Source organism: Genypterus blacodes, unplaced genomic scaffold (genome assembly GCF_046128005.1).
Source record: "Genypterus blacodes isolate CSIRO-AG114 ecotype Tasmania unplaced genomic scaffold, CSIRO-AGI_Gbla_v1 ptg000017l_1, whole genome shotgun sequence".
NCBI lineage: Eukaryota > Metazoa > Chordata > Actinopteri > Ophidiiformes > Ophidiidae > Genypterus > Genypterus blacodes.
The window spans coordinates 4,377,503-4,403,587 of NW_027466831.1; the positions used below are offsets into that span (position 1 = coordinate 4,377,503).

Here is a 26,085-nt window from a genome sequence, read left to right on the forward strand (position 1 = left end):
GGTCACAACTCAACATGCAACATCTTCTTCTGGTCGAGTTTTTAGGCGATGACATGTTTTGTTCCTCACACAGTGATAGAGGATGTTGTTAGTGTCGCCATGGAAATATTAGGTTTGTAAATGAAAACATTAGACAAGTGTGGACAGTGGTTCTCCTGTGTGAGATATTTAAATTGAAATCTTCCATTTCTATCGTATCACCTAATTTAATATGTTAAGCATTGGATTGTGCAAATGTAATAACCTAATTTGATAAAGATACTTACATCAACATACATTATAAACGATACAGTAAAACCGAGGGTGAACCAGAGAGTGCACTGTGTCGCCATCTAGCGGCCAAAAGGTACTTACCAGTTTCAACATAAACGAAAGTGAAATTTTGCTCAAACATTTCGCTCTGACGTTCTGTTAGCCATTAACTGTCACTTCATACAGGATAGTGAGCTGCATTCGTTTAATTTCGACAAATACCAAGCGTAGAACCCTCGATTGCATCATGTCAGACAGCAGTGAAATCGACGAGGGATTTTACTCTCGGCAGCTGTGAGTATGATCACTTTCACGATCAGTTATTGACGTTTTCGGACCCCTTGTCCACCTATGACCGTGTGTGTGTTCTTCCTCCTGTGCAGGTATGTTCTGGGTCATGAGGCCATGCACAGGATGGCCGCGGCCAACGTCCTCATCGCAGGCATGAGGGGTCTCGGAGTGGAAATAGCCAAGAATGTGATCCTGTCCGGGGTGAAGTCTGTCACCGTCCAGGATGAAAGGCCGGCAGAGTGGAGCGACCTGTCCGCCCAGGTAGCTACTCCTCCCCTGCCTCATCTGCTCACCTGCAGCAATCAAGCATAATTAATGCTGAAGTTTAATTATGCTTCATTGTTCAGTTATTAGAAATACAATAGTTACCAATATGAAATGTATTATAAATAACTCTCATAATAAGTTCTGTGTAATTTTATTAACTAATCATGTCCACCTCCACCCACCCAGCCAAATAATCAATTCAAACAGCTTATAGCGACAGTAAACAGTTCCCAGACTCTTAACGTCTTCCGCCTTCCAGTTTTTCCTGAAGGAGTCCCATCTGGGTCAGAACCGTGCCAGATGTTCCCTGCCTCAGCTATCAGTCTTGAACCCCCATGTTCTTGTGTCGGCCCACACTGGACCACTGAACGAGGAACTGCTGCGTCCATTTCAGGTATACTCAGGATGGCACTTCTACTGGTTTTGTGAAGAGGTGTTGGGTGAAGAATGCAGATGTCGGCTTAGTTGACTTCTCTTTAACATCTGGCTCTAGGTGGTGGTCCTGACCGACTCCTCACTGGATGATCAGAAACGTTTGGGTCAGTTCTGCCATTTGAATGGAATCAAGTTCATCGTTGCAGATACCAAAGGATTGTGTGGGTAAGTAAGCAAGGCACACATAATACACTTCATACAAAACTGAAAACAGATGCTAAAACTTCTCTAATTCCATTGCAGTCAGTTGTTCTGTGACTTTGGGGATCAGTTTAAGGTCTTGGACAAGGATGGAGAGCCGCCTGTGTCTGCACTGATAGAGCACATTACCCAGGTAACGACTTGTGTTACTATAACTGTAATATTTAAAAGTTCACCTTGTAATGATCATAGGACAGGTGAAAGTGGAATGCATCACAGCTGACTACATTGTGATGCATTTAGGAGAATCCTGGAGTGGTGACCTGCACAGATTACCAGCAGCACAACTTTAAAGATGGCTACATGGTGTCCTTCTCACAAGTCCAGGGAATGACAGAGCTTAACAGCATCGGCCCTGTGGAAATCATAGTTTGCAGTTTAGTATTGTTTTTATGTGGTTACAATGTATTTCCTACAACTTCTTTCCTCTACATACATCATGTAACTCATCCTTTTCTATTGCAATAAGCAGTCAGAGTTTTGTAGTCTCACTATTTGAATCTCAATATTCACCCTTCATCCCCAGGCCCGTATTCCTTCAGTATCTGTGACACCTCAGGATTTTCGGCATATAACCGAGGCGGCATTGCAGTTGAGACTAAGCAATCCTCTATTCTCAAATTTGTAAGTATCAACATTATTTCTATATAAGTCGTTTTTGCACTGTGAACCTGTATGAATACAACATAAATTGCAGAAACCGCTGGGTGAAGCTTTATTTGAGCCACTGACAAGGACTGATTATGGAAAGACATCCAGACATGATACCCTGCACTTGGCTTTTCAAGCCCTCCATAGCTTTGTGAAGAAAAAAAAGAGGCTCCCTCACATAAGATCTCAGGTCAGTGGACATATTTTCTAAACAATATTCCATTAATAATGCAGAATGAGCTTATTTTACTTGTTTATCCTGTGTAGTCAGATGCAGATGCCCTAGTCACCACAGTGAGAGAGCTGAACACAGCTGGTCAGCTGGAGCAGCTGGACGAGGCTGTGGTTAGAAAGCTGTCCTACACTGCCCGGGGCCACTTGGCTCCTATCAATGCTTTCATAGGAGGTGTGGCTGCGCAGGAAGTTATCAAGGTGAGATTGAATGCTTTTACCTAACAGTGGTGTTCATATGTTCAGCACTTTGACTCTATCTCGCTTATGTTCTTGCAGGCGTGCAGCGGGAAATTTACCCCTCTTCAGCAGTGGTTATATTTTGATGCACTGGAGTGTCTACCTGAGGAGGGGGAGGAAGATGACGTAGCTGAGAGCTCCTGTGCACCAGTAAGACTTGGCATCTGCAGCAGAGAACTCCGTTTAAACAATTCCAGCCGTATCTGCCACGAACACACCAAGTAATCAATCATGTCTGTTTCCTGCCTGGCAGAAACGCTCGAGGCATGATGGGCAGATCGCTGTGTTTGGCTCAGCTTTCCAAGAGAACCTGGGGAGGCTCAAGTATTTCCTGGTGAGAGCAGTTGTACCATTTGTCCAGCAGGGAGCACACTCGGCATTGGCATTTCCTGTCAGTGTGTGCAGGGCTGTAAAACAGCCTGTGTGTGTGTGTGTGTGTGTGTGTGTGTGTGTGTGTGTGTGTTGATTGACAGGCCTTGAAATGAACAAACAGTAGTCCACCAGATTTTAATATAATATTATGTAAATGCAATGGTAAAGTGCTGCTATTTCTGTGTTCTGTTTAGACCCTATAATTGTTTCTCTCTTAAGTCAAAATGTTAAATTTATAATCAACTGCTCATTTAATTAAACGACCTTCACATGCATACTCTGACATTCTTTCTCATCATGAAGGTTGGAGCTGGAGCTATTGGATGCGAGCTGCTTAAGAACTTTGCCCTCATTGGCCTGGGTGGAGGAGTAGGAGGCCACATTACTGTGACAGACATGGACTCCATAGAGAGATCCAACTTAAACCGGCAGTTCCTGTTCAGGTCTCAAGACATTGGGGTGAGAAATTAATAAATGGACAGTACAGAGTATCTCTCCCTTCACTAATCCAACCACAATAATTGTGAACATTATCACTGAAATGAATCACATGTATCCCTCGTGCTGTTATAGCTCACAGGTTGTTGTTTGACCTGCCTAAGTGGAAAGGTCAGAGGGCTTTGCTAATGGGGCAGGTTGGGGTGAATCTGTTCAGGCCGTCTCAGATTTCGTCTCTCATATTACACATCGCTGCCTTGGTCCATCATTTTGAACTGTTTTTTCATTTGTATTTATTTATTTTATCAGTATATCAGGCAGTTCATCTGTCCTCTCTACGTAAACAACAACTGTAACAACCTGTGTGAATTATGTTACTCTAAACAACTTACATAACTCATAGATTACTCCAGTCCAATGCTGGGGACTGCTCTGAAATCTTAAAATGCTCTGAAAATTCTACTGTGCATTAGATTTATTATAAATATTGGATTATCTTCATCACACACATCTTAGACAAACATTCATGCTCTTTTGTGCCTCTACAGAAACCAAAATCAGAAGTAGCAGCAGAGGCTGTCAGAGTGATGAACCCACAGACCAACATCACTGCCCACCAGAACCGTCTGGACCCAGACAGTGAAAAAGTCTATGATTACAGCTTCTACATGGGTCTGGATGGAGTTGTTTCAGCTCTGGATAATGTGGAAGCCAGTGAGTATCCTGCACGCGTTTCTCAACCCTGAGATGCAAACCTCAGGTAGGATATTGTACTGATAAAAAATTACACTTAAACCGTCTTCTGATTGGTCCTCAATTGCTGCCCAGGAGTTTATCTGGATGGACGCTGCATTCAGCACCAGAGGCCCTTGCTGGATGGAGGGACTCAGGGAAGCATGGGCCACACTGCGGTGGTGGTCCCTCACCTGACCGCCTCATATGGACCCGGCGATCCAGATTCTGGTAAAGCCATCCCACTGTGCACTCTCAAGAACTTCCCTCATCGCATCGAGCACACTCTACAGGTAGGATGTGGACTCCTAATGTAGATCTAGAGCTTTCATATCCTTTTGGGCAAAAGTGGAAATGGTTTAATAATTTGATGGATCGGGTTTGCTCGCCAGTGACTTCATTATAATTCTTTTAGTGGGCCAGGGACCAGTTTGAAGGACTGTTCAAACAAACTCCTGAAAATGTGAATCTCCACCTGAGGTAAGACATAATACATTGGTTTTACTCATGCTCACGTGACAGATTCTGCATATTGAGCACTACCTTCAACAAAGAGAACCTTCATGCACAATCTGAAGTCACTTAAGTACTTGCTTTGTTTACAGTGCTTCTCTGCTCTCCCGCAAAGCATTCCACCAAGGCCGCAAAAAGCCAATGAAGTGTTTAAAGCTCATTACTGTTTTGTATAAAGAGGAAAATGTGGTTGGCTAGTAACAGTAAACTCCAGGTAAAGATGTCGTAAAGGATGCAGTCTGTCAGTCATACATCCACCAAAACAGCTCTAACAAACTTTACATCACTGCTGAAGAAGTGGTATTTCACAAACAACAAAGGATTTACCTCTTTATAATGTATCAAGAGCCAGGTTTTTAGACCCAAACTTTCTCTGAGCCGTGTCTGTCCCTTTGGTGCCGTCCTAATCCAGCCTCGTCTCCTAGATACTTTGTTTGTTCTGGTAAGGTTTATCATAATCCCTGAAAAAAATGGTGAAGGACTCACTTTCTTATGTCTTTTTCAGAGAATAAGCAACCTTACCTTGTGCCGAAATGGTATTTACTTGCACTTTTATGAGGCAGGTATACAAGTTAAAGGATTCAGTCATTGTGTTGTTGACTGAAAACATGATTACAATAAAAGCTGGCCAGACATGTGGAGCTGCATCGCTGCAACACCACAAGTATCCTGAACACTTCCTTCCCCTTTCTGTGAGCTGTTAAGGAATCCCCACTGACTACCAACATTACACCCTAACTGACCAAAATCCACTTTAGTCATTCGCCTCCTTGTATGATACATTGAAGGGAAATTCAATGTTTTCACAGAGGAATCCCTTCAAATTCTCTATCATTCAAATAAGAAGTGCTGAATTTCCACAACTGCCAGCCAGCTGTGACTGGAAATAAAAATCTGTTATATAAAAATGTGCTTTTATAGAGGTCAAACCCAGAGAACATACAATATTATTTCAAGGGAGTTTTAGATGATGAATCATCCTGCCCACCCAGCCTCATCCTGTCTCTGCCTACCCAGTAAGCCTTACATTTACACTCTATTTGTTAGGTAATTTGCCTATATTAATCTAAGGGAATTCTTCTTCAGGGATGTAGGGTTTACAGAGCGGACGCTGGGCCACGGAGATGCAGAGGCCCTGGAGATTCTGGAGGGTGTGTGGAGCAGCTTGAGGGACATTGGAGCCGGTGGGCAAAGTCCAGCGAACTGGGACGACTGTGTGAGCTGGGCACGTCGCAAGTGGGAGACGCTCTATAACAACGATATACAGCAGCTCCTGCACTGTCTCCCTGCCGATAAGGTAAAGGAGATCGGGCTGGAGAACAAAAAAGAACAGGCAATCTATCTTTTCAATAAGCCTTCATGCAGTAATCCAGCATATTTCTCCAGGCTCACAAAGCGCTATGCAGTCTGAAACCTGAACCCCTGAAAGCTACGGCTGATAAAGATCTCTGAGCGGCTCTGAGGGTGTGTAATCTAGTGAAGCACGCAGACAGAGTGATGTCACATGTCGCTGTCACACCTGGGGGGAGGGGGGGAGAGGGGGCACAGATCAGTATCTAACCAAACACACCCTCATTAACCCTCAATCCTGCAACTGACCCTTTCTATCCAGATTATATGTATCCCTGCTATATGTGAGGTTTAAGACGCTGCCTTGAGTTGGAATTATTTTTATTACATTCGTGTCTGCGTTCAAATGTATTTCGGGAAGTTAGATGAATGGAATGTTTCCCTGTTTGTCTAAGAGGAAGATGACTTTTGTTCTTTGTATGAATCTTCCTGATATACTGCTGCAGTTAACATTTGAATTTTTAGTTCCTTCTTTATTTTCCATCCATAGCGGATCAGCCAGAAGAGACAGTTACTGTGTGGTTTCATGTTAGGGAAACATTTTCGACCACAGACTTTGGGGAACTATAATAACGTTAACCTTCACAAGGCACCTGACAAAACAGACTAATACATCAGCATGACGCATGGCCTCAAACATACATGTGACATAATGCTGACAGCTTTGGGTGTTTGAGTGCTCTACATTTACATGAGCATGGTTACTGCATGTTTGTTTCTACCTCTAAACTTGGTTAGACCAGAGCAGAGATAAATCAAGATAAAAAAGTGAGATTAAAAAAAGATATAACTCTATAAATCCTTGACCCGGTTTATGAACCCAAAGACATCAACGGTGCCTCCATATCCTAAGTCCACTCGCAAGTCTCTAAATCTGTTTGTGAACAAATCAAACAAGTCAAATCAATGGAAACCTTGTGACTAAGATATGTACACATGTAGCTACAATGACCTGTCACACCATAGAAACAACAAATCAGTTTGTATATACAGTATGTGTTGATACATACAAAGATGTCTGTTCACTTCCTTTTGAATAATTATTATTATTATGAGTAGTGCTGAAACTATCCTGTTACTGATTTGTTGTTAAGTTGCAAACATTTGCTGGGACTCAAATAGGATAATTACACATTCTTGATTTCCCATTTAGATGAAATGAACTGCCTTGAGCCCGATCAATTGGAATTTAAATTCTTGTAACTAGGTGGTGCCCCAGTTTTAAGAACAAGACAAAGATGCAAAGTCCTTCCTGTAACTCTAACAGAAGGCTGATGTTTAGAGGCAGAATTCCGTGGAGTCCTTTTGGCTGCTGCAGAAAGCCCCCCTGCAGTGAAGAGGGAGGTTGAGCAGCAGCACCAGTAGGAGACTCTCTCTGTCTTGTCGCAGCATATGGACCATTTGGCAACATCAAAGCTCTTAGTCCTTTTGTTCCTTTATCAGACATACAAATTGTGGAGTCAACACACACCTGATAACAATATTAGCCTCACTGTCCCATGGGAATGCTGCACGCCTCCTGCTGTGTTAAATGATAAAAGGGCTGAGGTATACTTTTTTAGTCAATGTATTGATCATGTGACAGGAGGTAAGATCAATGTTTAGTGTTCCTCCTATGGAATTAAATGTCATTACTGTGGTAACGGGGCTTTCTCTGGCATCTCCTCAGAAGACCAGCTCAGGTCTGTCCTTCTGGTCTGGATCCAAGAGATGTCCTCACCCGCTGACCTTTGACCCAAACAATGTGAGTAGCTTCTGTTGTGGCGAAGCTGTCTATCTGTCTCACAAAGTAGTAATCCCAGCATGGACGCTCAAGCAGAGGAGAGGGATGAATATAATGCTGCAGTATTTGATGGTGACTGCTCACATTCCATCTTTATCTGGTCTGATAGTGGCTCTTCCTCACTGTGGCCATATACTGGATGGTTATCTGAGCTGTCAGCAACACTTTACTGACCCATATACATTCACATCCTCCAAACCCATTCACTTTTCTATGTAGTCTGACAAGGGGGAACAATACAGACATTTAGATAGCAATGACAGTAATCAGGAGGCCTTAAAGGTGCAATGATACCAGTGTGAAATATGGCCCGGGTCCATTTTTGCCTTTGATTTAAAAACCACATATGCCAGGGTCCAAAAATTCAGCCATCTGTGGGCTTCGCTCTTAATTTAATCTAACATTATGTGCTACAGTTAAACCCTCTATTTGGAAGTGGAATGGAAGCAAAATTTAACTTTATTTTCAATTCATGACAATTTGAAAGCAATCTGAGAAACCAACGTGAATCATATTGTAAACAGACGGTCGTTACCTGGTTCAATCCCGGGATTCGGCAGAGACTACTCATTTTTCACTGTTATACTCCACGTGACACATAGAAGACTTTGATAAGGTCTTTAAATGCAAAATATGATACAATAAAACATTTCAGGACTTCAAACATGGCAGCACATCACACACATTACACACACACTCTCTACTGCACTTTGAAATGTCTAGGGAAGTTCAGTATGCTGACCGAATGCATAATGAGTTTTTTGTACAGAACTAGAAAAGCTGATAGTATTTCTAAAACCCTTGTCGGCCATTAAGTTGTAAAACAATAACCCAAGTATATAAACTGTTTAGACATGATTCACATTTCATATTCTGATGTTGTGTTGTAGAGGACACATATTGAGTATGTGTCGGCAGCAGCTAATCTTTACGGACAAATCTATGGAGTAGAGGGGACCAGAGACCACGCTGCTGTCAGGAGAATCTTAGAGGACGTTCATGTCCCTTCTTTCACACCCAAGTCCTCTGTGAAGATTCATCTCACTGACAAGGAGATGGAGGAGAATAAGAAAAAGAAAACTGAAGATGCCGGTGAGTTTTTCAGCTTTTAGTTGGCGCTGTCACCTTATATCCTTCATTTTTTCATCATTTTTTAGGTTTTTCATTTACAAATTCTCTGTCTTTCTGCCACCAGAAAAAGCCAGACTAGAGGAGCTGATAGACAACTTGTCCTCACTCTCGCAGAATAACTCAGCCATGCAGATGCACCCCATAGAGTTTGAGAAGGTAAGGCAAGTGTGCCGTGACATCCCTGCACACACAGGGCAGAACCCACAGACAGCACGGCGGCTGGGCCTTAGCGGGGAATCACACTCAAATCTATGGAGGCTGTGTTTCTTTTTTTGAAATTCCCTTTTTTGGATCTTCAGTGACCCTAATCGGTGCTTTCCCCCCAACCCAATAGATATGTCAAACAAAGCTTGTCTGTATTCTGTGGTTTCGTCATAATGTCTTTGAGCTGAGACACATGTTTTAAAGCTTCACGTGTGTTTAAAAAGAAAAAGCATTTAGAGCACAGTTGTGAATAGAATAGAGTTATTCTTAAATCAGACAGTTTAGCCACCTAAAAAGTATAATGATCCAAAAATCTCCAAATGTCCTTTTCCTTTCCCAAGCACTGTTTCAAGATCTGAGAACAGCATTAGCACACACTCAACAGCTGAGCTTGTTTCCAGTGTGTGATTTGCATACTGTCATGTGTTTGAAGTGACACTCCATTGTGCATCCCATCACTTTCACACAGTCTCTCCTCCCACTCTTTCACACCACGTCTCAACAATTTATCACCATCTGTCTGGAGTTTTAAAGCATATTTAGAGCATTGTTGACGTCTTAAAGTGGGTGTGAAGTGGATTTTAGCTAAAGGTCAATCATTCCATTTCCAAGCCAGTTATGTGTAGCGTGTGTGTATCTTAAGTCCAACCATCCACACCCGGAGAGAACCACAGCAGTGCGGCCGAGCTATTTGACTATCCACAGCTCTTTCTTCACAGCTCAAGTTCAGTGTTACGCCTGCATTGTAGCAGCCCCTTTCTTTTTGCCTTCACTCATGAATACACCTCTTTTTGTAGAAATTTAAATAATACAGAACTCAATGACTAACTTTGTAGGGGTTTACAAAAATATGAAATATTCTGGACAATCTGAATAGACAGGAAATGTCTCCACTTCAGTTTATCCATCAAGTTCCAGCCTTGGTAGAGGCTTTACAATGAGTAGTGTTAATTATACATGCATGTGTCATGGATGGAAAGGAAGGAAGGAAACTCCAGCGCAGAAAGAAAATATTGGGGCAACATGCTAAGAAAGGTCTCAGCCGGGCCCTCATAAGCAAACACTACCAGCAATTTGGTCTATATTGGATCAGAAGCACAGGAGATTTCTGTGAAAGCTCGAGGTAGGACTTTGTCAGGAGTCAATTCAATTCATCTGTAAGCAATCTGGTCCTTTTTTGCTTGTGGAGGTTGTGGGTATTGAGTTGAAGTCCTCTTTGAAGTCTTTGACGTGGAAGCAGGGAAAAGAAGCAGAAGCTAGAATGTGATTGGTTGTGTTATGGCAAGAGCTGAGCCCTCTGGTGGATGGATAAAAACTGTTTACCCAGGCACCGGGCCCATGACTTAATAGAGAGCTCCTGTATGAGCCAGCCAGAAAATGACGCATTTATTAGAGCTGCAGAAGTGAAAAGAGTCCAAAAGACTTTTAGGCAGCCTGGATGAGGTTCTAAAGAATTCTGTGACTCAGGAGGACAGGTAATAAAGGCGTGTGAGGTAACTCAGGTGAATATCAAGTGTCATCTTGAACAAGAACGAGCACCCCAAACTGCCGCGCTCCCCCTTCTCCTCGTTTTTATCCCTACGTGCCCAGGTCATGCTGTGGATGGATGGAATGTGTGTAGGTGGGTTTCAGAGGCATCGGATTGCCAGCTTGGAGCTACCTCACTGCCCCTAAAGCCATCCCTGAGTGATCGCCGCCTTCGCTGCCTTTGTAGAGCCGCAGCAGCACAAGAATGACCTCACTGGTCGTGTCCATCACAGATGAAATTTGATTGTCTCTGCATTCTAATGGGGTGAACAAGTCACATATTAGAGTGATTGAAGTGACACAACAGCAGAGACTTACGCACTGATCTGGCCTCAGAGTCACACACAGTTCACTGTCAAACCTTTTATAATGAAGTGAATTAGACATTATACAGGACATAAAGGTTTATGCTTTATAAATAAATTAATGGTTGTATTCCACCTGGTACAGGATGATGACAGTAACTTCCACATGGACTACATAGTTGCTGCTTCCAACCTCAGGGCGGAAAACTACGACATCCCAGCAGCCGACCGGCATCAGGTCAACATTTTTATTATCTTTATGATCTATTATCACTTCATTTCATGTAAGAAAAGAGAAGAAGGTGGTATGAATAAGTGAAAACAAGAAAATGGTGCCGATCTCTTCATCCTCCTCCTCCTCCTCCTCCTCCTCCCTCAGGGTAAAGTTTTTAGTTGGTGCTGAACACACCTGCCCTAAAGCCACAGAAGCAGCCTGCTTACCTATTGTTCCTGGAGCAAAACTAATCACGGCACTTTACCTGTCGCCTGAGAGGTGACACCTGAGCCAGGCCTTGTACCGAGGGCCACTGCAGACAGACAGCCAAGACAGATAGAGGGTGGGGGATGGTCAGCGCTGAAGTAAGGGAGGCAAAGAGGGTTGCCCCTGGGTGATCGCACCAAGATTTGCCCCACATGTTGCATCTTGTTTGTCAATAATTGCAAGCTTAGTTTCCATTTAACCCCTCTGTCATATGGGTCACCCACAGTGATAAGGGAAATCATATCTGCTACACAAGCCTGCGACACCTTACATTCCTTTCCTGTGTCTTCATTACAGAGCAAGCGCATTGTCGGGAGGATCATCCCAGCCATAGCGACCACAACGGCTGCAGTGGCAGGCCTGATGTGCCTGGAGCTGTATAAGATCATGCAGGGCCATAAGAAGATCAACTCTTACCGCTCGGCCTGTTTCAACCTGGCAGTCCAGTACTTTGTCATGTGCCAGCCGTGCAAGCCCGAGCGCTTCACTGTGAGTAACAGCTCTATGCACCGACAGCCATTTTTAGCAACACTCAGCGATTGTGTCAAGTGAACAGATGAGATCTATGGAGCGGCTCGTCATATAATGTACGGCGCTGTATAGAGCCTGACAGACGCTCACTGTATGTACGTGTTATTTAAGCGTGTCTGCTGTGGGGATACAGCTGTTCTTTCCTCTGTAGGTTTATGTCCTTCCTCTCTGGAAAACAGTAAATCATGAATAAGTGCTCTCAAAGTAAGAGACCCCTGTGAAATTGTCAATCTCTTGGATAAATATGCTTGGTCTTTAGCGTGCTCAGTATAATCCTCAAGCTTCTGCAGCATAGGGCACTGGGTAAATGCATACATACGCTGTGTTTTCATAAATTAAACGAATCCAGAGCAAAGGCAAATATGATTCAAAGGAGAAAGCAAAGACTTGATTTTCTGAAAACAGACTCCCGTTGTGACGAGGCCCACACTCACTTTTTGAGATTAAACCAGGTTTGTGGTACCTAATATTATGGTATTGACCAAGCTTTAAAACACAAACACATAATGGCTACCAACCAGAATTGAAAGACAAGACGCTAGTGGGGCCACATTCAAGGTCAGGCGTTACAGCAAACCACATGAAATCATTTTGCTCCCTTGATGGCAGATATTGGAGCTGCCCTTGCCAGTTTCCTCTCACAGGGTATTGAACCTGTCACAGACAAGGGTCACCAGGGGTCAGGCAGTGGGGTGACCCTGTGCTCTGGAACGTGAGTGTGCAGCGACAGTGGGCGCTGATACAGAATGGGTCTGGTTTCAGCTATGGTTACACACAAAAATGCTACAGCTGCATTACAGGCACTATGAAAGCAGAGGCAGCTGTGACTTCCTGCTCCGCGCTGAAGCTCCCGGCATTCCCACAAAACAGCCGTAGTGCACTCATCCGTACTCACAAAGACCTCAGTGTGCTATAAAGCTGCAGTGTGTAAACTTTTACACAGCACGTTATTTGGTCAATTAAGTGTTTGCGAGACTTTTATTTCATTTATTTTCTCAAACTCAATGGCCCAAACATGTAATGCAGCACGGAATGTGTGAACCACCCAGTGTCTACCAACTGACACTCTAACAGCCTGAGGATACAGCATATGCAAGCGTTGAATATTTGTGGTCAGAAAGATTGAGAAATATTCGATTTGATTCGATTTCGCAAACCCGACTTCTTTCTGCAGGGCTTCGTTTCTTGCAGCCTCAGCGTTTAAGCTTGAATACACTGAGCTGAGGAGTGAAGGCAAGACGCAGGAGGCCACCAGATGTTTGAAAAAGCTGGGCTGAGGCTCTGTGAGTGGGCACTGATGGGGTGAGGAGGAAATCTTAGAGAGCGGAATATTGGTCGGTACCATTAATGAGGAAAACATGTGCAGTTACGCGCCCGGAGGGAGGGAGGGAGGGAGGGGGGAGAAGATGTAAGCTGCCAAATACATCCAGCCAGTTGAGTGGGAGACACTAATATCTCCGCCAAAGAAAATATTCCAGTCTTTCGTCTTCATGATTAGCTTACATTCGTACGTGATGCCTTCTAGAAAAGGTAGGACTTGGACAGACTTGGAGGCCTCGTCTTTTTCCAAACGTCTTGTAAATAGCCAGCTGGTGAAGTCTGCACCCTGTCGGTACATTTGCGTGCATGTCAAAACTTGGATTCTACTCCAAAGGAGGTTTATGTAATGAATACCTTTTCAAAGGTCATTTATGATTGAAACCAGCAATAATTGTCAGCTCACTCAGATTATTTGTTTGTAAGTCAATCTACTCAGACTTGTACATTGCAACACATTTCCTCACCTGGTTTCACTTCATCTCAGAAACTGATGAAAAATAAGTCATGTTGTTTGACATTATTACTTTACATTTTTGCCTCAACAGCAACAAATATAGTGGTAGCTTGCTTGCCAACTTCATACTGAGTCTAGAAACACATCACAGAGAAAAGAGATGATAGTGGGAGTAACAAATCAGCATCAGTTAAATGTTTTATTGTATTTAGTAGAATTTATATTGTATAACTGCAGTCTTACAAATAGCATGACAGTTGAAGTATAATCATAATCCATACAAGTGTCAAACATCACAGGTTTTTCTACTGACTGATATTTCAAAGCATGAAAGCTTCATCCCAGTTCATCGTCTCTAATGCTCCAAAGGTCTCCCGTGTTTGACATGCGGTCTAGACATTATCTCACTAGGATAGAGCCGTAGATAAACACAGGCAGAACATAATGTTGAAGAACTACAAGAAGTTTTGTATGATTCTTGATACATCACAGCGCATTATGATACAGGAAAAGGATCTTTTTTCACTTCACTGAAATTTAAACCCAGACATTTAAACAGAAGTCCAAAACTTTACGACTATATTTAGGAGCAGAAACCTAAAGCAGCGTACCTATTAATATCCTCTGATGCACTTATCTATGCCCGAGAAGCTAAATCTTGAAGATTAGAGGAGGGTTTTATTAGGCAGCTTTTCAAGCAACTGCAGACGTGCAGCTGTTAAATTTCACTGATCAGACATGCAGTATCAAGAGCTCAGATTACTTTGGCAATGACTTGAACCCTCGGGAGATCAGTCCCACTTCATTAATATCAAATAACAACACTAAGATCTCATTGGTGGTACTGGTGGCCCACCCACTGTTCATCAAAGTGGAATCTGTTTTCACCATAACTGGGGACCATAACCAGGTGGTTGGCCATCGTTGTACATCAGCAGGACTGAAACAGCCCAACTTCAGAAGAGCTCAGAAACCCAAATGAGATGATTGTCGTGATCAAGAAGAAAGTTTTGTCTTGTGGATTTTGTGTACCATTCCTCTGTGCTCATGCATGACTATTTTACTCTATAACTAAAGTCAATTGCTGCTCCTCCTCCCACTATTCTAGCCTTCTTTTCCATAAATTGTTGCTTTAAAGCAGCTGTTTCCCAAAATAGGAAGTTCCCCTGGCTCTCCCCTGCTGTTGTTTTCCTCTGTACGGAGGCAGAAATATGTAAACAAACTGGAGTCCGTCCTTGTCTGCTCAATGCTGCACAAATCTTCGTATCGTTTTCCTCCCTGTGTTTACGCTTCCCAGTTTGGGCCAAGGCACAGGCCACTGAAGGAGGAGCAGCAGCGGCCGGCATTCAAAGATAAAAATCTGTACAGGGTTTGTAGAAAAGGGTTGCTTACATGTACACTATATTCAGATGATCTGTACTTGAATTAAGACAAATTTGGAGTAAGGTACCATCTAAATATATATATATAACTGTATGTTGTGTAATGTATGAGAAGACTCCACCCGCTGAGGATATGTACGGCACACTTACTCTACATCCTGTACAATGTAGTTCTTGTACGTTTCCATTTCATCAAACAAAGTTGCATAAATGAATCTGAATTTCTGCTTTTAGATGCATTGTTTCCATTATTGTTTTGAAGGAAAACAATAAACCAAACTACCATGTTCAAGCTAATGTGTAAGTGGCCTAAGGTGACCTGAACATAATACCAAGAGCATCTCTTTGTTGCAGAGACTACAGCTATGAAAGTTCTTAAGAACAAAGATTAATGAGTGCCGTGCAACTGCAGCTGTAACTGAGCTCCAGTCTCATTAAAAACCAAAGGCACCCCAGGTCAGGAGTGTGTGTGAGTCGGCTGGGTATTAAGTCATTCAATATATCTGTCCTAAAGGCCCCTCAGCAACGTGGCCATTCCTCTGCTCCTCTACCTGATGGTCTCTACCCTGCCAGGCTGCCTGCTGGTTGTGTTCTGTGTCTCTGCTTGCCTGCTCACTGCCTTCACGCCGTGGGCTGAACTTTGTGCCCTTTCATGCTCCCTCGCTGCTCCTCTTGCTCGCTTTGCCCTCTCAGTCTCTTGTTTTCTCCCTAATTGAATTAGTATAGTTGGAGGAAGGCGCGTGATCCTAAAGAAGCCAAGGTCAGCGCTCACACTGTTGCTTTGTTAATGGCCTGCAGAAACGCCTGGCGATCTCCGGCCTTCGCAGGAAGCAATGTATTGAAACCAGATTTCTCAGCACACACTTTGCGATCTTACTGAAGAATACACAAGAACACACAGGGGTTTTGTGTTCAAAATCTGCCCCTAAGACATTTGCATTCACAGCTCAGAGACAAGCTTCCTGCTTAATATCTTAATGTGTTAATGTGTATTGTGATGTGAGAAAGAAGCAAGTTAGCACCTTTGTTGGGCCGTCATTCTATCCATGGAAACTGCATGTTGATTTACATGCAGAGAGGAAAAACCTGCACCTACTCCATTTGCGATTTGAGCACTTTTGTAATTGAAGGTCACACATCTGCCGCACAAATAACAGGGATTGGCTAAAGGAGAGAAAGAGGACAACAACAAAGGGTGAGATTTGCCTCACATGTGGTTAAATCTGCGCTGGCCTCCTTGGACTGTGCCAGTGAGAAACAGGGGGAACATGATCCAAGGCCTTCGCTTCTCCTAAGGGAGCTCCAGCGTGGAGCGGCATTGTGGAGATTGTAACTTAAGACCCCGACATGAATAGCGCTCAGGGGATAATGAGTAATCTGTGATCAACACAGACGGCATGTGCCTTCTGTTGTTTTTCACTTTTTGTTGTTGCTGCTATTGTGCAGTTGGTCTTGCGTTGTTAAGTCATCTGTCGGTCCAGAGTGCATTGTGCCATTATGTCAGTTCTTTAGTTCCCCATCACTCTCTTCCCATTTATGTCCTTAACTTCAATAATACCACTGTGCATTTCAGAGGCTGTTTTACTTTGTAAGATAAAATATAAGCAAGAAAATGAATTCACTTAATACTTAGTTTACTCCCAAAGTTTCTGGATGAGATTTACTTTTAAGCAGCTTGCTCATGTGTTGTGTTGCTGGTAGGAAGAGGCTCTCAAACTCAAGGCTCAAAATTCACCCCGACTGAAGCATCTGAGCACAACTTCATATTCCGTGTTTTGCTCACATTATGCCCCTCGCTCTCCTCCTCATGCCTGTTAGACACTGTGGGAGCAGCATGTGGAAATTATTAGAGCCTCTGTCCTCCTCTCTCATTATTCTCTCATTAAAGTACCAATGCTGGCAGGAGACACACAGCAGCTTTGACATTATTAACATTAGCTTTTCAATTATAGGCTGTTCCTGAAGTCATGAATTTACCAGTTCACTCATTTACTTTCTTTCCCTTTTGCATTATTTCTCTCTTTTCTATAAACATAAAGAGAAAATGTTACCTCGTATATCCACACAAAGATCCCCAGCTTAGGTCACTGTATACAACAATGTCTCATGTCGCCCATGACATCCAAAGATAACAATGTAATATAGATGCACTGTAGCTGAAATCATTCCACCTCACTGGTGACATTAATGTCTTCGATATGTAATGGAAATAGACATAAACTAGGTTTTTACTGGTCTTAAATGCCACATAATGCACTCATAAAGGAAGTGGAGCAGCTTGTTTATGTCCGTAAACTGCAGGAGGTCCTAATAAGAGCTTCCATCGGATCCTGTGTTGGTTTTGTGGTTCACCAACAAATTAATGATGTGACCTCAAGCTGAGATGTTGCATGCATGAACTGGCGTGTTTGATTCCAGAGACTCAGTCCCAATATATTTTGAGAGATATGTAGTAGCTTATAGCCCATAGTAGTAGTAGTAGTGGTAGTCTTGTTAAACTAGTTGTTGACTTCCTTAAAGACTCTACTCTCATACGCACAACAGTTTCAGTTATTTTGGCTGATGAAACCTCTACTCAGGAGTGTGTGGGCCTGTACACACTGTGCATGATTTGACATCTCTCTCTCCACATTTACATGCTTGTTAAAACACACACGGTTTATGTAACTGCAAGTAAATTTGCTCAGGCATGTGTTATATTGAGTAAGCCTCTGCATGCATTTCCCCACCTGACCGACTCTCTTCACACTTTGCTCGCACAACGTTTCATGTCACTGAGTCAATATACGACCAGTCAGAGGATGTATTATGTCTGTTTGCAACATAATACTGTTTACAAATATTGAACATTGTACTGAACTACAGAAATCAATAAGCCACATGGATGAGTTACATCATTCAACACCATGTAACCCAAGAGTGTGGGGTCTTAAATATATACTACCATTACTACTAATAATCATCATAACAATGGCAACAATATTTTTTAATTAGGTTTTTTTATTCAGTCTACTGCTGTGCTTGTATGGGATGAATACACTGCTGCTGTTTCATTAAGTTTGCTGTGTTGCTTTTGAAGAAATTGATCGATAATAACATTGGGAAATTACTATTTTATTTTACAATTTAAAAAAACCTTTAATTTTATAAGCGCCAACATTTAATGGCTTCTTCCCTTAGCCTTGCCTACTTGAAGGCCTGCACCAAATTAAGTCAAAATCTGTGCCAAATGTTTGAGTAATCTTCCAAATAAACAAACAGCAGTAACACCATCTATGATTACGCAATCCAAGGTCTTTGCTGTGACTGCTGTTATAAACTGTATATGCTGTACATCACTCTGGCGCTATTTGTTGTCAATTCATTCCTCTATGCCTGAAAGTCTGTCACCGCCATTTGCTCTTTGAGTGTCTCTACAGGCTCCAACGTGTCAGTGTCCCATTTGTAAAAGGAGCATTTTATTGACTCATCCTCCTGCCCCGGGTCATTTTAGTCAGGTGGAGTGCTGTTATCTTCTCATTTGAAAGACAATCACTTTGAGATTCTGTTTGCTGTTTTACACGTCAATGGAAGTCATTCAGAAGCAATGAAGTGCTTTGAGGCTGTGTGTCAAACTCAACACTCTCCTGAAAAGTGGCTGCTACTCCCTTTACGGTTCCTCCTTCAACCTGGACTACAATAATACTAACTAATTGTGACTTTTTCTGCATTTTCAGTTCTTGGCGTTGCCTTGCATAGGTAGTGTCTGTCCTGTCTGATAAGTGCAGTGGGCTGGATTGAGCGGTTGGAGGCGGAGGGTTTTGGGGAAAGCCATCTGTCTCCTTATAACAGCCCACAGACAATGAGGATCAATAGTGATCAGGTAGCAGATGACACTCCCTTTAAGACAAAGGGACCATTTTACATGACAGTGCTGTCACTCCATGTCAAAGTGCTATTCAGTGAAACCACAAGCAAAGACAAACATGCAAACACAGTTCCAGTCATTTTTCCATCCAGCATAGGTTCATTTACTGTGAATGCTCTTCTCAGAAATGCTTTACTGCACAAATTATTACAGAGAAACGTAGAGATTACCTCAAGTTCCAATTGCAGTCTGGTGACCTTTCTGACCACTTGATCATTGGAAACATGACTGACGTGACTACTGGCTCTGACGTGTGTGGAAGTATTTAAATATGAGAATGATGCAGCCAGCAGAGAAAAGAGGAACCTGATTATTCTCCTCCATTGTCAACATCTAGTTGAAAGATAAAGAGGATTTCCTGAAACAAGTTTCAATTGAAGATAATTTTTGATTCCATGAATGTTATTCTAAACTCTTACATAGTGTGACATTGCTGATTTTAAAGTGACAGCTGCTGTGAACGAAGCACGCCTACATGTAGAATACTGTAAATACTGCATTTATCTGCTTTACATTGGTTCGAAAGTCAATTAAGGCCATTTGACTTTTGTTGACATAGTCTAGGACTAAACCAGAACAGGAGATCTTAGTGAAAAGTTCTCTGATTGTCCACATAAAGACATAGATGCTGAAAATATGAGCATAGAGACCACACAGACACACCATGTGCCTCCCTTATAGCTCACTTTGAAGCCCTCCAGAGGAAAACGTTTGCCTTTGAAGAAACAGCCCTTCAGCCGCAGAGGGCTGTAAAAATGTTCCCACTGTCAGCGTTGTGGCCAGATAATGGAACTGTGGCAGGAGTGTGACATGGCCATTTCTTGTGGCGTACTGCAGCGAGGAGGCCTCTGCCAACGGAGCCCAGCTTCCTGTCTCCAAAAGTGCTCCATTGTCTCAAAGAGCCACTTCGCAACTTATATCACGATTTTACTTTAGATGCAGCAAGTTGTGCAAAATGGCAAGCGAGACTGCTAGACTGGGAGTCATTCTGCCTCCTTATCTGCCAGGTTCACTGGACTAAGAGGCTGAACTTCCTCTGGCTCTGCTGCATTCCCATGGCCCCTGAATGTCCTGTGTGTCAGTTAACATTTATATCTGCAGCCTCAGCCTTCTATTTTTGGCTTGCATCAATCAGTCGTCCTTGTTATCCTTGTCAGAGAGCTTGTTGTCCATCACGTGCGGTGCGAGCTGCCCTAGTAAGGTCTCTTGAATGTGCCACACTAGTAAAAGTACTTTTGCAAAAACTATGTTTGCATCTCGATTAAAAGTTCAGCTACGTCATGTACTTATTTATCTGTTCCTCTGTATTTCCATCACAGGCACACAGGTAATGTTGCGTATAAGGGAACTCTTGGAAAATCACACGTGTTCTGCATTATTTATTTACTTATTTTATTTTATTTCCTGGAAGGGCAGGAAGAGCAGGGGGGGGGGGGGGGGGACACGACTCTGACCTGCCAGTTTCCTGTCAACAAGAGGAAGTATGAGTTGGCTGCTCATGCAGATGTGTGTGTGGGGGTTCAGGCCCCATGGAGAAACACATTTTTTAATCACATCATGCCTAAATTGGTCATAGTTTTTCTGTTATTTCAGCCCACAGTACAAAGGGTGAACAGGGACAGACAGAAAAAGAAAAAATGAAATGAATTACCTCTGTCTTGTTTGTACTTCTAACATAAAAGAAAAGAAGATTTTAAATCACGACCTAAGATTTAGCTGCAAAAACTGCAAACATAAAGCATGACAAGCAGAGGAAAACTTTAAAATGTCATTAAAGTTCCTTTATCGTGTTGGCAAACCGGCTGGGTAGTGATTTAGAGGAAGTTCAGGGCTGCGTTCATACACATGCACACGCTGTGATATGTGGACAACAGATGAGACTTTTGGCTGAGCTCCAACAACAGAGTAGACAGAATATAAACTTGTGTGGCCGCCATTGTAGCTTTATTTCAGTCGGACCAGCAGAGTGGCTGTTTGTCTCGGTCCTTTCAAGTCTAGCACGACACAGATTCTCTCAAAAATTCCCAGGTACCAACAGAACTCTGGATCCCTGCGAAGGACTGCAACAAAGCACAGTTAAGCTTATCAGCCAATAAAAAAAAGAAGCCATTATCCACAACAGCTTGTAGAACACATGACGTCTCCCGCGTGTTTACGTCCAACGGTTCTTTTTCGTGCTTTCTGCATGAGCTAATTGCGCAATCTCAACCGAGCACGGACACTGAAACCACAAGGCCGGGCTGATTGTGTGCAGCTGTGATTGGGCATGAAGGCCGCTCGGTGGGGATTGTTCAATTGCTCTTGTTGTCAACACAAGGAATTGAGCAGGTGACTTGTCAGAAGGTAATTCTACACTCTAACCTCAACATAACCTCGCCTGACATTAATAAGCCGGACTGCAGTGACGCTGTAATGATTCGTTAATGGTTGTAAAGTCAGCGCTCTAATAGATTTGAGTGAGTTCATTGGAGTCACGCCTCTTATTTGCCTCAATGTTGATATGCTAGAATGTTTTTAGGTTTTATTTTGGAAAGGAAAATAGATGTAAATGTGGGAAACTTGAAAACGTTTGTAATTGTTTCCAGCTCCCATCTCGGTTCCAGCGTTTTTTTTCTGCTCTCCCATAGCGGTGAAGGGGTTACGTCACCCTGGACGCCATGTGGACTGATGGGGTCTTTGATTGGCTTCAGGCTCCTGTTGGAGCCGTGCGACAGATACTGTATGAGAGAGGAAGGGAGGGGAGGGAGTAAAAATAGCTCGCCTGGTTCACATTGTGTAAAACCTGCATCTACACGCAAATGACCTAATGAGAAACACTGGCATGGGACTGAAGGGGGTCCGTTTAGAGCCAAACAATGGCTTTGTGTAAACGTTTCTGTTTGCTAGATTATTTCATATAATGCTCTTTTTGTATTTCAAAATCTGTTCTGCCAATGGAATTATGAAAGCCTCCACTGATAATTCAGCCCATGCAAACATAAAACAAGCAAACATGGCCAGGAGTAAGGCCTGCATCACGCAGACAAAACTGGCTTTGTTTGCAGGAAGGGGGACAAAAGGACGCGAGACACCCCGTCAGACTTGAGGAGAAGTCTGCCTCGAGCGTGTCTCCATAGCCACAGACCCTAAAGTGGTGGTGGGAGTAGAGTGGGGCAGTCAAAATGTTCCCCTTGGTTGCTGAAGCAGAGATAATTGGACCCAGGTTCAGCCGGAGTTTTGGTATTCGCATCTCAAGCCAAGATTTGATCTTCACAACTCCTTTCAGTAGACAGTGCAGAGGAAGGAGTATGACATATTTTGACCTATTTTCCCTGCGTAAGGAATCACGACTCCTTTATGCTCAGGTGATGTGTCTCCTTTAGCGGATGGAGTATGATGTTTATGATAAACACATGATGTTGTGTGATACTTCAACACTCCCAGCATTTATCCAGCTGCAGGAGACACAGATGAGTCCCAAAATCTGGATCTGGTGAGATCTGAGGGGATTCAGCAGAAAGAGACATGAATGCGTACATATCTATAGGTAATATCTATAAGTATTATGGGCATCAGTGTGTGTTTGCACTCCCTCCCTCTCTTAGTCGGAGGTTTTTGCCTAACACAAAGATTCACAGTGGACTCCAATCATCACAGGAAGCACTGGGGGAAAATGTCTCTTACTCATTTGCAACTGCAGCTATTAGATATAAATTCTGGCAAAGTGTGTGGAAAAATTCCGATGTTGTTATTTCACAGCCCAGAGCAAATCATTTATATCCACACAGTTGCAGGTTTTATTAGCCACATTTTTCATTTTTCACCTTCTGTCTTAAGTCCTGACCTGCCTCCAAATGACCGCTACATGGATTTGTTTTGTTTAGATTATTTTTCTGTAAGGAGAATTTTTGCAAAATGAATATAGATGCTGGATAAAAGAGGGAGAGTCCCGTCGTTCATACTGCAGCAGAAGGAAGCACCTTCTTGACCTTCTTGCTGCTTGTGTTTGGGCCTGTGCTTCAGCTCGCAGGGCGGCGGCGGCTGATCGCTCTCAGCTGCTTCCTAACAAAGTGATGAAAAATGCATTGGGTCTGTTTTGTAAGTGGTCATGACTGTTGTTATGGAACTAAAGAGTTCCTGCCCATCTCACAGCAAGTACCCCCTTGGTACTTCTTCATCTTTCAGCTTTGTGTCTCTGTCTGTGTGTGACATGTGTGCAATGTGTCTATCGGCAGGTCGCAGGAAAGGAATACACAGAGTGGGATGCCTTCCATGTGGAGGGCAGACGTGGCGGTCAGCAGGAAATGACCTTGGGGGAGCTGATCCAGTATATGAAGGTAGAACCTCAGTCTCCACTCAGCAAGGAAGCACACACACACACACAGAGAGCTACTGAGGGCACAACGCAAGAGTTTTCACCTCAAACTTGTTCACCTTCCTCTAGTGCACACAGTGACCATTGTTAGAAGCGCCTGACCACTTCACACTCACACATTCAATTCAATTCCCTGGGTAAATACTCCTTTACATCTACATTTATCTTAAACATACATCAAACTTGAGTCCTTACAGCCACAATTTAGTGTGTAATGTGGATGATTGTATAGCCGACCTCAGGTTTCTGTGTTTGCTGAGTTAAATACATGCCTGTGTAGAGCGCAAGTAGAGTTTCCATCTCACACTATCAAAGTTAAAAACACAATAAACACTAACTCAACTAACTAAGCTCAATATCTACATTTATTTATTACATGCACATTCCTTTGTTGCGTACAAGTTTGATGTGTTGATTCAGATTGGTTAGGGGGACATGTGTTTGGGAAGTGTTCTTGTTTGCTCCAGCTTTTGTTTAACCTTTGACCCTCCAGGATCACCTAGTTTGTTTGTGGAGATGCTGCATGGCTTCCTGACCCTGCTGGGGTCATTTGGGGACACAGGTCATCCTCAGAGCTTCAGCTTCTTCATTGTCTATGTCTATGCAAGTGATGCCAATGACACAAATGCAATCATTGAGCATTTCTTCGCTGTTATTTTTTTATATCTTACACTTAGTAGACAATTACAAAGTATGTCTGTGGCTGCATGTACTCCACATATCTCTGTTATACTGTCTTCCAACTGAATGATCATATTGTGTGTCTGTGCAGGAAGAATACAACCTGGAGGTCTGCTGTCTCTATTCTGGGCCTTCTCTCTTATACGATGCTGGACGTGATCACAAGGAAAGGCTTCAAAAGAGGTAACAAAAAAGATACGATTTCATATTCTCTTTGGTGTGTATGGTCGCACACGGCACACACACAAACACATACAAACAATCAGAGTAAGCAGCCTCTGTGTGTTTGTTTAGAGAGTCTAATGGCAGGATGAGGTGTTTCCTCTGCGCTGGTGAGGAGAGAGTCTGTTCACACACTCGCATGCATCACTGCACACTGATGACTGAGACTTTGGGCTTCTGCTCTCAGGTTTCCAACTGTTTGTTGAGGACAAGAGTTAAATATTTCAATTACTTTAACCTTTTTCTGCATCAGAAGTCAGTGTTTGGACCTGTTAGAGCCACAGTAAATTAAAGAGACGCTTCAGAAGCCCGGGGTTGTTTGAAATGACTGGGTTGACTCGTGATATGAACTATCCTCATCAGTCAAAGTCCTTAGTAAGAGCAGAACATGGACCCTCGGGGGACATTTAGATTCCACAACAAGCCGCTTATAAATCAGGATCAACTTAACGGCGATTTAACAGGTGAAGGGACAGACTTTTCTCTCTAACTCGTCGTGGTGAGGCCTTCGGGGTTTATCTTGGCAGCGATTGTGTCTATCTTGCTAGTTTTCGACACAAACGTCTCCTGTCAGTGTTGTGGTTAGATAAAACCGTATGTGTAACACGAGTGTCGGCCATGCGGATCAGCGACCCTACATGATAAACGCCCTGTCCAGGAGTCACATCCTGTGCAGCCGTACCCTGACCCAGCTTCCTGTATTGGGCCTGCACTAGCGGAGGGGGGGGGGGGGGGGGGGGGGGACATACAGTATTCCTTTGTTCCAACCTCACCAACTTAATACTGATTTTTGTGTCACTTGTTCTCTATAAATGCCAAATATAAATGTAAACAATATGTGGTTATGTCATTTTTTTTGCAGAGTTTCTGATGTGGTGCGCTTGGCAACCAAGGCTGAGATCCCCCCTGACAAGCAGATGTTGGAGATGACGCCCTTGTTTGTTGAGGATGGCGAATGTGAGAGAGTCCCACCCATCAGGTACCTGCTGTGGTGACGACAAAGCAGACGATCCCGGACCAACACGTCGCAGAGAAACAACCTGATTTTACAAATTGATTGATATTTGAATAACTCCATGTCATATGCTGTCAAATATGTTGTAGTCATCTGCCCTCAGCTTGATCGCATAGGACAGAATGAGCACAATCACTCACAAATGCTCCTTTTGTCAGATTCTAACTCTTATTTGTTATTAGTTGTTGGAGAAGGTACTCTAAAAAGGCTAAGAAGGCCTATGAGATCAGATGAGCTGGAGCTAGGCTAGTTTCTGGGGCTAATCCAGGTCAGGCAGAGTGTGATGAAGAAGAGAACAGGCCCCTGGCAGAGTAGGCACAGTGCTTTCAAACAGCTGTCTTGTCTAAATTGTACTGCTCCTTTTATCAACGTGGCCTTCATCTGTCCTCAACTGGCTTTAATGCATTTTTCCCAAGGGACCGACCACATTATCAGTTTCAACCTCAACCTCCACATCAAAAGACTTTCATTAGAGTAGACTTGTGATTTTTCTTTGCTTTCTTTGGTCGCTCATAATCAGTTAAAATCCTCAAAGGGCGCTACAATCAGAGCAACCGTGGCTTTTCTTTGCTTGGGAGTTTGGTGCAGGGTGCAGCCTGTAATATAACAATAAAATAACCGTTTCAACAAGGAACTATGTTATCTTTGCGTACTTCACTGAAACACACTTCAGTTCCCTCTCAGAAATATGGAGAAACAAGTCGTGACAGAGTGTTTTAATGAGTTCTGTTCCAGCGTGTACAGCACATGCTTCACTGTGCCGTCCACGGGCCAAACTTCATATTCATATCAGGGGGGAAATCGCGTTGAATTGA

General features: G+C 43.1%; 1 protein-coding gene across 1 annotated transcript; it reads left to right on the forward strand.

The window, feature by feature from the left end:
• The first annotated feature begins 380 nt into the window (after positions 1–380).
• Positions 381–25,904, forward strand: uba7 (ubiquitin-like modifier activating enzyme 7). Its single transcript, XM_076141256.1, has 24 exons — positions 381–546; positions 636–804; positions 1,070–1,204; positions 1,304–1,410; positions 1,489–1,579; positions 1,690–1,822; positions 1,973–2,070; positions 2,144–2,287; positions 2,365–2,529; positions 2,608–2,718; positions 2,822–2,902; positions 3,244–3,399; positions 3,927–4,092; positions 4,207–4,403; positions 4,526–4,590; positions 5,710–5,920; positions 7,643–7,717; positions 8,647–8,848; positions 8,952–9,043; positions 11,069–11,161; positions 11,702–11,893; positions 23,213–23,314; positions 24,125–24,216; positions 25,118–25,904. The coding sequence occupies exons 1-24, from the start codon at positions 500–502 to the stop codon at positions 25,248–25,250; spliced, it is 3,057 nt and encodes a 1,018-aa protein (XP_075997371.1). The 5' UTR covers positions 381–499; the 3' UTR covers positions 25,251–25,904.
• Positions 25,905–26,085: the final 181 nt, after the last annotated feature.

Bases quoted from the DNA above. Each gene is read 5' to 3' on its own strand.
- uba7 (XM_076141256.1), top strand. From the start codon at position 500: ATGTCAGACAGCAGTGAAATCGACGAGGGATTTTACTCTCGGCAGCT. The intron at 3,400-3,926 runs GTGAGAAATTAA...GTGCCTCTACAG, and splicing joins TCAGGTCTCAAGACATTGGG to AAACCAAAATCAGAAGTAGC. The intron at 4,591-5,709 runs GTAAGACATAAT...ATTCTTCTTCAG, and splicing joins AATGTGAATCTCCACCTGAG to GGATGTAGGGTTTACAGAGC.